This window comes from Adelges cooleyi, unplaced genomic scaffold, assembly GCF_023614345.1.
Source record: "Adelges cooleyi isolate 19-005CV unplaced genomic scaffold, UGA_ACOO_1.1 ACOO_flye_CR_arks_rails_tigmint_CR_PRNA_108, whole genome shotgun sequence".
Taxonomy (NCBI): domain Eukaryota; kingdom Metazoa; phylum Arthropoda; class Insecta; order Hemiptera; family Adelgidae; genus Adelges; species Adelges cooleyi.
The window spans coordinates 4,702,499-4,716,771 of record NW_026095761.1 but is presented as its reverse complement, the minus strand read 5'-3'; the positions used below and the strand labels follow the sequence as shown (position 1 = coordinate 4,716,771).

At 31.0% G+C, this 14,273-nt stretch overlaps 2 protein-coding genes across 2 annotated transcripts; one reads left to right on the top strand and one right to left on the bottom strand.

Moving 5' to 3' along the window:
- Positions 1 to 4,434: 4,434 nt before the first annotated feature.
- LOC126839403 (uncharacterized) lies at positions 4,435 to 9,710 on the bottom strand. Its single transcript, XM_050574726.1, has 10 exons — positions 9,155 to 9,710; positions 8,991 to 9,092; positions 8,767 to 8,912; positions 8,469 to 8,666; positions 8,009 to 8,377; positions 7,729 to 7,891; positions 7,370 to 7,543; positions 6,902 to 7,271; positions 6,617 to 6,807; positions 4,435 to 4,841 (listed from the first exon to the last, which is right to left on the bottom strand). The coding sequence occupies exons 1-10, from the start codon at positions 9,365 to 9,367 to the stop codon at positions 4,776 to 4,778; spliced, it is 1,992 nt and encodes a 663-aa protein (XP_050430683.1). The 5' UTR covers positions 9,368 to 9,710; the 3' UTR covers positions 4,435 to 4,775.
- Positions 9,711 to 10,017: 307 nt separating this feature from the next.
- Positions 10,018 to 14,198, top strand: LOC126839420 (uncharacterized). Its single transcript, XM_050574751.1, has 8 exons — positions 10,018 to 10,443; positions 10,677 to 10,974; positions 12,133 to 12,364; positions 12,437 to 12,648; positions 12,719 to 12,804; positions 12,948 to 13,086; positions 13,162 to 13,358; positions 13,424 to 14,198. Exons 1-8 carry the CDS (start codon positions 10,391 to 10,393, stop codon positions 13,521 to 13,523), a joined length of 1,317 nt encoding a protein of 438 aa, XP_050430708.1. The 5' UTR covers positions 10,018 to 10,390; the 3' UTR covers positions 13,524 to 14,198.
- The last annotated feature ends 75 nt before the right edge of the window (positions 14,199 to 14,273 follow it).

The window sequence follows — 14,273 nt, the reverse complement described above, 5'->3', positions numbered from 1 at the left end:
CATGTACGTGATATAACGCATAATATATTAAATTGCATTTATTTATTTTTTTAATTAAATGAACTCACTTCATACCGTTAATTTGTTTACTGTGCTTATTGTTTCCTATTAAAATAATACGTATTAGAATATTATAAGTATAATCATATACTGACATAGAATTTAATTTACAATCTAGTCGTCTTTGGTCGAAGGCCAAGAATTTTTTTTTAATTTTATTTGACCTAGCAGCCTACTAGACTTCATGTTGTTTAAGCATACTTTAATTATCACAATAGTTATAATAGTTATAATCAATAATATTACTTAAATTCAATCGGTTAAGCGAATGATAGACATATTTTCTGTTATTATATTATGAATCGCAATACCATTTTTCGGTTTTACTTAAAATTATATAATATTATACAAATTTAATACAACAATATTGTTTTATCTTTTGTACTTATAGTTCTGTTATACCTAATTGTAGAACAACACAAAAAAAATATGCTAATTTTATTCCATTTTATTATTTGTGGATACATAATAAAATAAAACATGCATCTAACGTATAGCTAAAAAGTAAAATTTAAAAAACTATGTTTTTATTTAAAGTATGATTTAATTTGTTTTGTCGAGAATTAAGAAATTAAATTAATAAATTGCATCATTTTAATTATTGCAATCCGATTTGCAAAAAACAGTGCGAATTTAAACGTTTCTAAGAATCATACTGTATTACGAATCAAAGCTAACTAATATTATAATATTAATACAATAATTGGTATTGACAAAATTTAATAAGAAAAACAAATAGTATTTTTTTTACTACCTATTGGCTATTAAATAATATAATAAATTAGTCACGCGTAGTCTTCGTACATTTTTTCGTAAATCAAGGTTGCCAAGTCATAGTTTTAAGCTAATTTTTTAGAATGAAAAAACATTTTGTAGTTTTTACTTTTTAAATTATTTTTATTTAAATTATTTTACAATATTATATAACTAGCAAATATTAAACTTCTTTTTATTATTATCTACAGCTCCATATGCGAAATTACACAAGAACCTCAGTTTCTAGCACTTAGTTTAATGATGATGGCAATGATAAAATATTAAAAATGATGGTGACATTAAAATTTGTGGGGAAATTAAAAAAGAATTAAGGGTCTCATTTTAGGCCAAAGCGAACCAATGAGCGTATATTATAAATATATATATATGTGTATATACAGGGTGTATACTGCATATTCATTAAAAATAAGATACTATTTTTTTTTAGAAAAGTAAATATTAAATGTTGTATCTTTTTTTGGAGGGTAATTCTATTCGCGTTGGGAAAGTTTTGTTTTTAAAAATAAATGAACTAGTGACTTCATCAAAGTTAAAAACTAAAATCTAAATCAAGTAACTGTCCTGTGGTTAAAAACATTTAAACAAAATTAAGAAAAAAATCAGTTTTGTAAAAATAATACATTGTTTTTCGATAGCCTGGCAACTATAATAAATTATAATCTACGGTAATCCAGTATAATCTGGTCGGTGTTAAAGTGTTCAAATAAAACAGAATAGCCTCAACAATATCTCAATAAAATTGCCATTGAAATACTGTTACGGTTTTACTATAAATCCTATTAGACGTTTATTAAATAATATGTGCGTTTTTTTTTTTACACTGTCCTTAATCGTTTCTCGGTTTTTAATCTGAGCTGACCGATTATTCTACTGGTGCTGATGTTAAAGTTAAAAAATACTAGTGTTTGACGTCATTTTGAGTGACACTCGAAATTGTTGTTACAGATAATTTGTTATTATAGTGATAAAGAATAATTGCGAATAATAAAAAAAAAAGAAGATATTATCTATTAACCCGTTGAGACATGTTATTATGTCAATTAGCATTAACCGCAACAGTACGTTAACGAGGACGACTCAGACGTGTGCTTTTTGCTTGGAAAAATCGAGTTGTGTACAATTATTGTACCTAATCCTTGGGCGGCTTAAGTATTTATAAAGAACAGCTCGACTCCAATTTGATCATATGAATATGAGTAAAACAAAATAATAAGCCTACGACTAGGATTACCGACAAAGTTTACTATTATATTGGTCGGATTTCGCCATTTCACATTAATACGAGCCGATACTTGCAATCTAAAAAACTAATAGCTTTGGCGATACAGATTATGAGTGACAGCTGACACCTAGAAACATTTAATATTTTTAAAGGGTTAGAAGTAGTCAGCGGGGTAAAAAAATGAGTACTTCAAATCATTTTTTTTTGGCAGTAGTTTAATTTATTTTATAAAACAAATACTACAAAGTTATTATATTATATTTTAACTTTATTTGACAAGAATTGACGGGGTCAAGTGCTTGATCAAAGCTTTTTTTTTCAATTTCCAATTTTTTTAAAGAAAAAAAGCACTAGTTAATAAAAAAAAATCCTTCGATCAGGCACTAGTTTTTTATACTTTCAATGAGCTGTATAAATTTCATTAAAATCTGTCAAGTGGTTTTTGAATTACAGTGGTAACTGACTTTGAAAACATAGTTTCGAGAAAAACTTATTTAGCTTTATATACTTGATTTATGTATAGAAATATACAATTATTTAATTACTTACATCGAGTCATCTATTCCTTGGATTAACTTGAAATTTTCTGATAATATTTTCGAGCATCATACTTTAAGAAAATACAAAAAAAAAATTGATTTTTTGAAAATCCTGACTACCCTTAATCCCTTAATAACACAATTTCGATTGTGAAAACGTGTCAGGGCCAAAGAATGGTTAGGTTAGGCGGGGGTGGTCACAGGTCTATACAGTGTGATTTTTTTTTATCCTAGGCCACTCAATATCTCACTGGGTTTAATTAATGATTTAATTTTTTTTTCATAGTATTGTGACCTCAATTTTCCACAAATGTTTATGTTCCTACACCCTCCCAAACTAAATTTTTTTATATCAACTTTTGTAACTTAAATGGTAACGCATAAGTTTCATTAACTTTTTAAGTTGAGAATAATGTACTAAAATTGTTTACTGGTCGATAACCATTTTTGAAGTTATTGGAGCTTCAAGTATAGAACTGGAGGAAAGGTGTATTTTTTTTATCTGTAGTCAATTTTTTATTATGGAAAAACAAAAAGTTTATTATAACAATTTAGTTATACAACGTAGTGGTTTTTTTTCTTTAAAAATCTCCTTATCCCGAATATTCTCGAACGATACGACCAAGATAATTGCGACAATATAATTTTATATATTGTCAATAGTTGTCGCGTTAAGTTCAAGTACCATTTGCATAATATAAATATATTTCAATTTAATATATCTATTTGAATGGCACGTATTGTTGTTATCTGCATATTTTTCCTAAAGACTTATCGACCTGCGACCATACCCATAACCTGCGTTTAGATTATAGACCGCCAAGTACTTTCTGGTCGTAAACTTACAATATTGTCGTTCGAGTGTTTGATTTAGTTTTTGTTCTTAAGCTGGAATATACTTGGGCTGATAACAATATTTTTAGATGAGCGTCATCTAATTATCTTGATGTGGGTGCACTCACAAAACCAGTTATTGATAGATGTAGGTAAGCAACTATATGGACTTGTGTTGATTGAAATTTGAAGAAGAAACAAATTTTTTTTGAAACTAAATACACTACAACAGTAAAATATTATGTTAATAAAATACTTGTTATAATAATTTATATAAACGAATATATTTTGTTTATTAGCTAATGTGTACGAAATAGGTATTACAAAGTCAAGGGGACTTAGGAATATAAGAGTGAGGGGGCTATAAGATACTACGATAACTTAAGCTTTATGAAGTTCGCATTTAGCTTTACAAATGTTAGGACACACGGACAGAAGAAATTTATATATAAATAAGATATGTATATCTGTAACACTGTGAATAAGTGTGTAAGTCGAATTTTGGTCAAAATTAACTAAGTCCGCTAGCATGTATGTAGTCCGAGGCGTCTAGCACACCTTGAATAAATGTCTAACTCGTTGGACCAACAAGAAAACCGTGAGAGAGATGTGAGTTATTGGCAGGATTTATGGCAGCTGGTCAAAGTTTAAAATCGCTCCCCTTTAAAATCACTGAAATCGACTTGTACACTATTCACAGTTGTTACAGATATATATTTTTTTTAATAGCAAAAACTATTAAAAGCATTTATTTAGTAAAATAAAATAAGTCCTTTATAATCATAGGACATATAGGATAGTTAGCGTTTGTCTAAACAGTCATTGATTTTAAACGACAGAGCTCAAAACCCGATTATTAGACACACTTACGTCTTATTATTATTATAATATTATTACGTGTAGTGCTCACTGTTATCTTGTTTATTATTGTCAAATTAAAAAAATAAACATATTATCCAATGTCAAGTAAGATAATAATAATAAAAAAAAATTAACGTAACATGATTTTTAAACGATTTTATTTTCATCATCTTCGTAATAAAAATAACAATAAAATATATCTTATACTAATATTTTGTGAAGAGGTGGCTAGTCGTACCGTTTCACGAATTCGTCGAGAGTTAGTCTTAGGATTACTACACACTCTGCTGTAGTTATGTATTATATACAAAAAAATACATGAATAATATCACAATGGCACATTTTGTTTGTCGATAATAATAATTAATGACGCGTTGTAAAAGATAGGAAATGATTCGTATATCCAAAGCACAAACAAAGGTATATAAAAAAAAAACAAATTAACATAAAAAACTCAAAAGATGAGCTGTCATTCGCTTCGGTCAGTGATCGGTTTCGATACGGTAAAATTGTGTTTTTTTCAATAGTTCTGATGCATACGTTGCCGCCTGTAGACAAATGAAAAAAAAAAAAATTAATAATATAAAACAACTGGTGTTCATACTTTTAAAGTGGACATGGGGGACATTAGCCGCCCACCCAAAAAATAGTCCTCCTACGGTCTTCAAGAATATTACATTTCAATTACTGAAAGTGATAAAAAATAAAAACTGTAGATAGCAAAACAATATTAATTACAACTATAAATTATTTTACAGACGGTAAATAACTAAAAGTGCCTTGAGTTTTTGGGTCTTCCTCGATAGAAAAAAAAGTGACTAGGAATATAAAAAGAACATAATACTTTAAATACTTTATTTTTGTAATAAAATATTGAAGAGTACCAACAATCGTTAAGTAGATATCCAAAATATTGTGTGTTTGAAGTTGTGTCCTGTTGATTACATATTGTGTAAGACTTTCCAATTTAAAAACCGATTAAATATTCTTAATTATCTTTTTTATTTTTACTTAAATTTTAACGAATATGGAATCAGAGTTGTTCTAATTGGAATAAAAATTAAGATAAACAATCAAACTATTTTAACATTTAAATGAACAGTAAAAATAAATACATGAAATTTAATTTTTATTTTCTATGCAACTTTACATATATTATATTTATTCAAAAATGTTTGCTAAAAAAATTAATTTTGATAACCGCACTTGCAAATTATTGGAATAATACGTTTAAATAATTCAAATAATTTTCATTTGAACAATGTGTCATCTAGATGGTTATTCAGATAACGATTTATAGAAATAATAACACTCAGCTCTGTGTGGAATAATTTGATAGTGTTTTATATTTACAAAAGAAAACAATTTGTTTATAGTTATTACTGCAAAACTAATTTTTAATGTCATCATGGTACTTTTTTTTCTACCACTCTCTCGCTATTTAATGACTAATGTGTGATAAAACACTTCATTTTCAATAAGTGTTAAAATACTCTTTGTGTTTTAAAAATAAATTTCGGTCAGGAACTATAAAATAAACTATTTTTTTTTTTTTAACCGTTGAAGGTTACACACAAAACAAGTATACATATACATTTTGCTGGTAAAATATAATTCAATTTCATGTGAATAAGTTTTACTGAATTTTCAAATAAAATATGTATGCATATTTTATTTGAAAATTCAGTAAAACTTAAGAAGTTGTTAAAAGTCAAAAGGTACAAAAAATAACATATTACTATATATTACTGTGGCTGATTATAAAAACTGAAGTGAAAAATGAAGTGATGGCGGCAAAAACTCTTGGAGAGTTATGAAGGCCAGAAGAAGAAGAAGAAGAAGATTATAAAAACTAACATAGAAAATATATTTCTCTAACATTTAAAAGTAATCTATAAAAAACAAAAAAACAAAATGTTAATATTAAAAAATTGAAGAGTGGCCGAAGAAGTGAGGTGGCATTGCATTAAATGCTCACTGTCACTTGTTAGACACTCTGTCACATCGAGCACTCTCGCCTCTCTATAAGGAGGAAACTGTCTAGAAAAAGTAGAACTTCCAGAGGCAACTGAACTTGGCCTAGGTTAAGAAAGCCAAACAAGTTATGATAATTTGGTAATCTGCAAGAAGTTTTGGCTGACGTCCAAAACGTTATCTTTTTTAGTTTTTTAAAAATGTATGTTATTTTTGTATTAAAACAAATATTATGTATTTTTATGCGGTTTGTATACCCTTTTTTTATGTTTATTATCTACCGATTAAGAATATATGTATACAATTTTTATGCATGATTTCCTTGTTGACTAAGAAAAAATGACAATACCTGAACAACGTTGGGGCATGGATCATCCATTAAAAATTCAATATCATTTGTTAGAGTTTGATGCCAAGCGTTGGCCAGACTGTTCGGGTTAAGTCTGGTCATATGTAACAGGAGAACACACGTTCTCTCTCTGACTGAAGCGTCTTCGTTGTTTCTAATCAATTTGTGCAGCTCGACATTCGAAATCCTGCCTGAAAAGTCACATTATCGTTTAATAAACGTCTTGTACCTACATTGCCGATAATGATCATGGCTGACAACAACAACTAACAATGACTTTATTACCTTCTAAATTTGTTCCCAGTACAATATCTTGAACTAATCCTATGTTACGCGGCAAGTATATCAATGTTAAAATTAACACGGCCAACGTGTTTGCCACTAGTTGTGTGTTGCCGTGACTCAAAGACAAACACCTTTGCATGTGCGGCACAAGTTTCAAAACAGTTACGCTATCGCAAAATTGTGTTAGACACTCAACGGGTTTGTCCAACGACAACCCTTCGATCAGTAACAGTACAGATTCTAGACTGTCCAACTCTTGTATGCCGATCGTGTCAGGTGGAGCAGGCGATACACAATTACGAATGGACGATTTGAAAGCACTGCAAAACGCTTGCATCAAGCATGGAATTACGTTGGATTCCACATAAATCTAATGATTAAAAAAAAAACGGGATGACACAAAAAGCAAACAATAAAAATGAAGTCAAAAGTTACATTTTACAATAGCTTTATTGTAATTATATTTACTCGAGTTATTGCGTCTTTGTCGTTCTGTTGAACATTAGGAGTAACAAACGGTACGGCTAACAGTGTAACGACATAATGTAACAACTTGGAAGACACGGTGATGCTTTTCAGAGACGATAACACTACTAGTATAAAGCTTTTTTGATTCATGGACGCTAAATTTCCGGACAAAACCTGTAAACGATATCAATCGGTCATAAAGAATCATCTTTGTGTACACAAATTTATCATGAGTAAAGAAAAAATCTAAATATTACATTTTGTTAAACATTATAAACGTTTTAATAATATATTTTAAAAGTGAGCAATACATAAATAAAAATTTAATTCTTAATTTTTAAAAAAAAAGCTTTATCTACCTCTGAAGCACTTTGTCGAAGAAATACAATCCATTCTTCGCTCATAAAATCATTATTGTTGGTGTTATTACTTGTAGAGTTTGTTTTGTTAGAACATATATCCAACTCCGGACACGTTTCCGAGCACCAACTGGATTGACTCGACCTCAAATCTTCCTCGGTTCTACAATATAATATATTTAATACATTTTTTTTCAGAAAGAATTATTGTACACATGTAACTATTATTAAAATTCTATATGTAACTTGTAATTATTATTTACTATATGTTAATATTTACGTGTCGCCTGCAGATGTCAGTGAATTTTCACTGGTTGAAGAATCGTTGGTGTGTAGTTCTTCATTAATTCTCATTGTATGCAACGGCGACACAATATCGTCGAGTTCCGACGATGTGTCATTGTCTCGATTTCGGTCTGTGGTGTACACTCGGTTTCGTACAAATTCGTGATGTAACAGAGTAGGCCATGTGAGCCTTTCCAAAGGATTTTTTTGTAAAAGTTGTTCCAAAAAACTGCGACAGGATGGAGATACTGTTTTGGGCAATAGAATCGGTTGATCTTTCATCATTTGCACTAAGTGCATTAAACATTTTGTATCGAACGGTGGTTTGCCACACAGTAAATGGTAGGCTATGCATCCCAACGACCTAAATGAAAAAAAAATCTCAATCCAAATGCTACTTTTTAAAAGATATTATTAAATAATCCATTGCAAACTGCAAGCCACCAAAGCCGTACCATAAATCGGCATTGTGATTATAGGTAGGAGGTATAACCGGAGAGTTTATCACTTCTGGAGCCATGTACAGAGGAGTTCCTTTGAGTGACGCTTGTGTTAATACTTGTGTACCCGTCAACATTAATCTTGCTAAACCAAAATCACATAATTTCGCAACGTCATTATGGTCTAGTAATATATTTGGCGGTTTTAGATCTCTATAAAAAAAAAAATAATAATATAATAATTAATAACCAGTAGATAGATTATTTTGATAAATCTATACTAATTCACTGAGATTATAATAAAATAGTGTACCTGTGTAAAATGTTGTTCTTATGTAAATAATGAAGAGCCGACACAAGATGACAAATAATCACACGTGTCCTATCTTCACTTAAAATACCTTCAAACTCGATGATTTCTTTGAGCGATCGAGGTACAAACTCCATGACTAATGCAATCTACAATGAAAATGATTGACATTTGCGAGTTTAATAGAACTTTTTTTTTTTTTTAATTCAACAATCACAAATTCTTACCCCGTTTTCATTTCCAAAAGATTCTATCATCCTGACGATGTTGGGATGGTTTAGTTTCTGTTGGATCACGACTTCTTGCTGTAAAGTTTTCCACTCGTCTAGCTTCACGGTGAAAAGTTAACAGTTAGTAGTGTAGAAAAAATGTACGCTCGTCAATTACATACTTTATAAATGAATTTGAACGCAACTATTGTATTGCTTTTCGTGTGTAAAGCTTTGAACACCTTACCAAATGATCCTTCGCCGATTTTGTCCCCCAACTGATAGTTGTGACAATGCGCCCAATAAGCGAGACGTTCGTCAGCCACCATAGTCGGGCGCTTCATTTCGTCGGCCGCACACAGAGATGGCTCTCGTGGCCAATAGTTACCGTTCATCACTCAACGAACAGATAATAAACTCAATAACAAACTAACAACTGCCGACTATCGAGTAACATTTCATTATTTTCGTTCACTGGTGCAAGTTTAATTTTTTTTTTTTTTTCATTGTGCTTAAATAAAACATTTGATGAGTTTTTGTTTGTCAATTCGATTTTGTCGGTTTTGCTTATAAGTATGTCAGTTATACACTTATTGTACTGCTTAAACTAGAAAAACTTAACATTTTTTGTCGCGTTAACCGTGATATGTAATTATTGAAATTTGTATTTCAAAAAACTAAAAAGTAAAAACATATTTAAAAATATTTAGTTGTTGTCTGTTGATATCGACTTTTTGTAACCATTTCCGAACGGTGATAACACGTTTGTTTTGTCGATGACGTGCAAGCTTGCCAACGGGATATTCTCAACCGAGGTAAATTAGGAGTTTTTTGGAGGGCGAAGGAAGGTGGTAATAATTTGCAGTATTCGGGAATACAAATTTAATATTTTGTCTTTTATTCGTATTTTCCGATTTATGTTAAAATTCCGAATTATTTTGCAAAAATAATCGTGGTGCCCACAAACGAAGTTTGAATTTCAAAACGGGTTCGTGGCTGCACTGTTTTCGGGGTGGCTGTTGTGTTTGTGTTTTTTTTCCCCCAGCGTACAGTTTCCGTCCATCCTATCCTATCAGAAAGAATGAAGATATTCCATTTTACTTTAATATGTAATTCTGCTGAAAATCTGAAGTGTTGCAAGTCCGAAACGAGATAGTGATTAGTGAATTGGAATTTGGAAATCCGGTCAGGACTTGGTTAACAATAAATTTTCGGCGTTCATATGATGTGCGCGAATCGTTTTCTCGTCAACTCTTGTTTGACCGCCGTTTAATAAAAACACGCAGTTAACAGTTTTTAAAAATACAGGCAAGTATTTTTGATGTTAAAACTAGAGAGTTCGTAACAGCCAAACGCCGTCGGCCATTGACATTTGCAATAAGATAATAATATTATTATAAAAACAAACAAAAAATATCATGAAGTTTAGAAGAGGAAAGAGACCGCAAAATGGCCAGAACAACAACACCAGGTAGGAAATATTTACCCGGTCGCCGCCTTCTTGTAATCCGGCAGTTATTCATTTTATGTAAATATTAAAACGTTCTAATGTCAGTACTGATTAAAAAAATATAATAATTAATGTTGATCATTTTGGTTTGCGATTATCACTGTTCACGAGCACGTTATCTTCTATGGCAATTTGATATTATTAATATAGTTTAGAAAATGTTTAAAATTCGACTATGACGTTATTGATTACAGCCGTTTTCGAGCCCAACTTTCCGGTCCACGTAATCGATTGCGTTCGATCGCCGCTAACAAAGCCAACAAAGTGAAAAGATTGCGCGAAATCAAGAAACAGCGCGGTACCGGTAAACTGCAAAACAGAAAAGTGCTGGACAAGAGGATGGTCACCAACGATGTAATGGACGCCCGAGTGAAGTTGCTGCATAAAGCGCTGGTCACGCCAACAAAGATAGTTGACGCCAGACAGAAATTGTCAAAACAGAAAGACGCCAGACAAAAAATCGAAGAGCGCCGTTTGCAATCGTCCCACGACGTAAGTGTCCACCATTTTCGTAAAAATGACGATTAACCGTAGAAAATACCACCTTTAAAAAGTATTACATTAATTATTGACAATAGTAATAATACTAATAACTATAAAACAATTTCAAAACAGATTTACGAGTTCAAGTCAGAGTTCAAGTTTATCATTTAAATAATAGTAAAAACACATCAGATAATTAATGTTATGTTAATGTTATTGTGACTAATGTAGTCACAATAACTAACTGTTAGTCATAAGTCTTATCTTATCGATGCAATTATTTTTAATTATAAAAAAAGTATTCTTTTTTATAGCAGTTCTTACGTTTTAATTTTTATTAAAATAAAACCTACTAAAACATTGAAGAACATAAACAACAAATTTTTTTTATCAAACTTTAGGAATTCATTATTAGTATTATTTTTTGTTCACTTCTTAAAAATAGTATTAATTTATACTATCATAAATAAATCATCTATCTATCTAACTAATATCATCAATTTCGCTTACACTCTTTTGTCTTGCAAATGTAGATTTTAATAAAGACTATTTGTTTTAGACTGATGTCTATGACAAGGTGTTATTTCTCACTATTCCTATTATGCTATTTAACGTCTTTAGCAACAATGTATTATCGACTTTCAATAATAAAACTAAATGCATCCAATCTGAGTCTTTTATGTGTAAATTAGGCAAATATTACTCCCAAAGCTCTATCTAAATACGATTAATACATTTTTAAAGAAAATTTTAACTTGAAGTTATGCGAGAGCCATTTTTTATATAATGTTTAGAATAAACTGAAATTTTCTGGTCGCTTAAATGTTTTCAAAGGAAGTTATATTTTGTCTTTCAGCGTTTTAAACATGTACACAAAAGTGATAAAAAAAGGTCTGTAAGTACTTACTAAACAATTATTAGCTTATGACGCTTTGTTAAAGGCGCTGCTGTAAAGTATTAATTTAAAATTCCATTTAAAAATAAGCTGTTGATAAATTGGTACTAATTACAGAGATTGGTTTTTGCACTTGAATTAAGTGTTTAATTTATTAACAAAGAATTTATCAACTATTAATGTTAATTTTTTTTTTTAGAATTTAAGTTAACACAAGTCGTATTAACACTGTTTTATTAATTCAAAGTTTTTTTTTAAACAAATGTTTTCAGGGTACACAAAACGCAGGGACGTCTAGAGGATTTGTTGACAACGGAGGCCGCGTTAAGATTGACCGACGTGGTATTCTAACAGTGAAATCCATTTTGCACGAAAGATCCGGCTTACGGCATGCTGACTTTAGGGGGGATAGACAATACAACGAAAACCATCAAGCTCGTCATGACAGTTTACTCAGGAGACGTAGTAACAACACGTACAATTCCAATTTGAATACGTTCAGAAGTAAGCCTGCCCTTAGTTATTAGGAAATTTGTATGGTTTATTTTTATCTAACTGTTTTTTTATAACTCTAAGGTGACAGACCTGTCGAAGAACCTAGGCCATCGAGACGCAACGCTATAGCTCCGAGGAGACCTGTTTCAAGTACTCGAGGTATGCGAAGAGCACCCGATAGATCAGGCATGAGGTCGGCAAGAATCAATGAAAAGCCTTATGCCAGAGCTGTGGATAACGCCTATGACGATTCTATGGACTGGGAAGAAGACACTCGATATTCACCTGCTCCCGTAAATAAAACAACGACGCAATTTAAATTTTAGACAGTTAAACGGTAAATATCTAATTTGTATGTATTAGGTGCACCGGAGAGGCGTCGGAAATTCTATGGCTGGTCGTGACGAATACCACGAAAGTATGCCCAACCTTCTGGATAGACTTCCAAGGTATAGATTCTGAGTCTAGTACACTCTCGTTAGTGTAGTCATAAAGTTATTCTGTTTTTGGTCACACCACCGCGTCTACTACATAATATTGGCATTTTGGATGTTTATTATGTTAATTAATTTGTTAAATTATTTCCACGTAGGTCTCAAAGAGGGCTGAGTGAAACGTTACGTTCGAGATTAGACTCGCATCAAACTGCACTGACAAAACGAGCCAGACCCAGCGGCCATAAGATTGTCGTATCTAATCTCGAGCCGTCTGTTACGTCCGAGGATATAAGAGTATGTGGAATGTTTTTGTTGTATTGTTTTAAATCTAAGGAAGACTTATCTTTTTTCATTTTTTTTTTTTTTTAGGAGCTGTTTGCCGACATTGGTGATTTACTGGAATCTAGAGTCGTCAGGCCGGGCGTCGCTGAAGTGATATATGAACATCGAGCGGACGCCATTCAGGCGGTAGAAGTCTATCACAACAGACAACTCGACAGTCGGCCCATGAAATGCGAATTGGTCCGCAACAGCAGTTCCAACGTTAATCCGATACATTTGTCCGGGTAAAAATATAACTCAAACATGATAACATTGTTTAACCTAATATGACATTTTTTTATTTTTCCAGAGGAAATCGTAGGATGCCTTCTCGCGCTGCTGACATGTACAATTCTCCGTACGTAACGTACGACATTGATGCCGTGCACACTGCATTGTTCAACAAGTAGTTGTAAATCTCAAATTTGATTTTTTACTAGACATTTGTTTTTTTTCTGCGCGGTCTATTTATGTAATTGATATAAATTCATAATAGTTTAATCTATTATTTTTTTCTTTTTTTTTATTCACTGAAAGAATGAATAATCTAACAAACCGAGTGTTGCTATAACAATACACCAACAATTAAAAATACATAGTTATCAGATGTAATTTCGTTGTTTTTTTTTTCCGTTTGCTATTAATGTTTATTTGTAATTAACCTGTCGTATAATTAATTATGCCGTAATTAAAATCGAAGTTGAGAAATCGCCAATTGTTCATATGTATAATGTTTCGTTGCAAAAAAAAAATGTATTTATTCAAATTTGTTGAAAATAATATGTTTATTGAAAATATACAGTATGTTACGAGTTGTATATAGGTAACAGTAGTTACTTGGGAAAGTAAATCAAATCACAGATAACAGTATAGTCACGACAGGGGGTACAGTGGCTATCATGCTGAAGATGGACTCGAATCTGAAACAACAGCAAAAAACTGAAGACATGGATAAATCTGACAGCTATTATCCACTTAATACTTTAATCCGTTAAAAGCTTTAACACATTCAAAACTGTAAAATTAGCGTTAATTCATTGTGTAGTGAAAAGGCTTATGATTTTTAAGACTAATGGAAAAACGATATCAATTAAGGTATATAAAATAAAATAAAATTGAATAACTTGATTAAAACCAAATCGTTGTAAATTGTTCATACC

Excerpts from the sequence above, each read along its gene's own strand:
- LOC126839403 (XM_050574726.1), bottom strand. The coding sequence starts at position 9,367 with ATGAACGGTAACTATTGGCCACGAGAGCCATCTCTGTGTGCGGCCGAC. Across the intron at positions 8,913-8,990 it reads CTTTTGGAAATGAAAACGGG|ATTGCATTAGTCATGGAGTT; the intron begins GTAAGAATTTGT and ends TTTTCATTGTAG. Across the intron at positions 8,378-8,468 it reads AATCACAATGCCGATTTATG|GTCGTTGGGATGCATAGCCT; the intron begins GTACGGCTTTGG and ends TTTTTCATTTAG.
- LOC126839420 (XM_050574751.1), top strand. The coding sequence starts at position 10,391 with ATGAAGTTTAGAAGAGGAAAGAGACCGCAAAATGGCCAGAACAACAAC. Across the intron at positions 12,805-12,947 it reads CTTCTGGATAGACTTCCAAG|GTCTCAAAGAGGGCTGAGTG; the intron begins GTATAGATTCTG and ends ATTTCCACGTAG. Across the intron at positions 13,087-13,161 it reads TTACGTCCGAGGATATAAGA|GAGCTGTTTGCCGACATTGG; the intron begins GTATGTGGAATG and ends TTTTTTTTTTAG.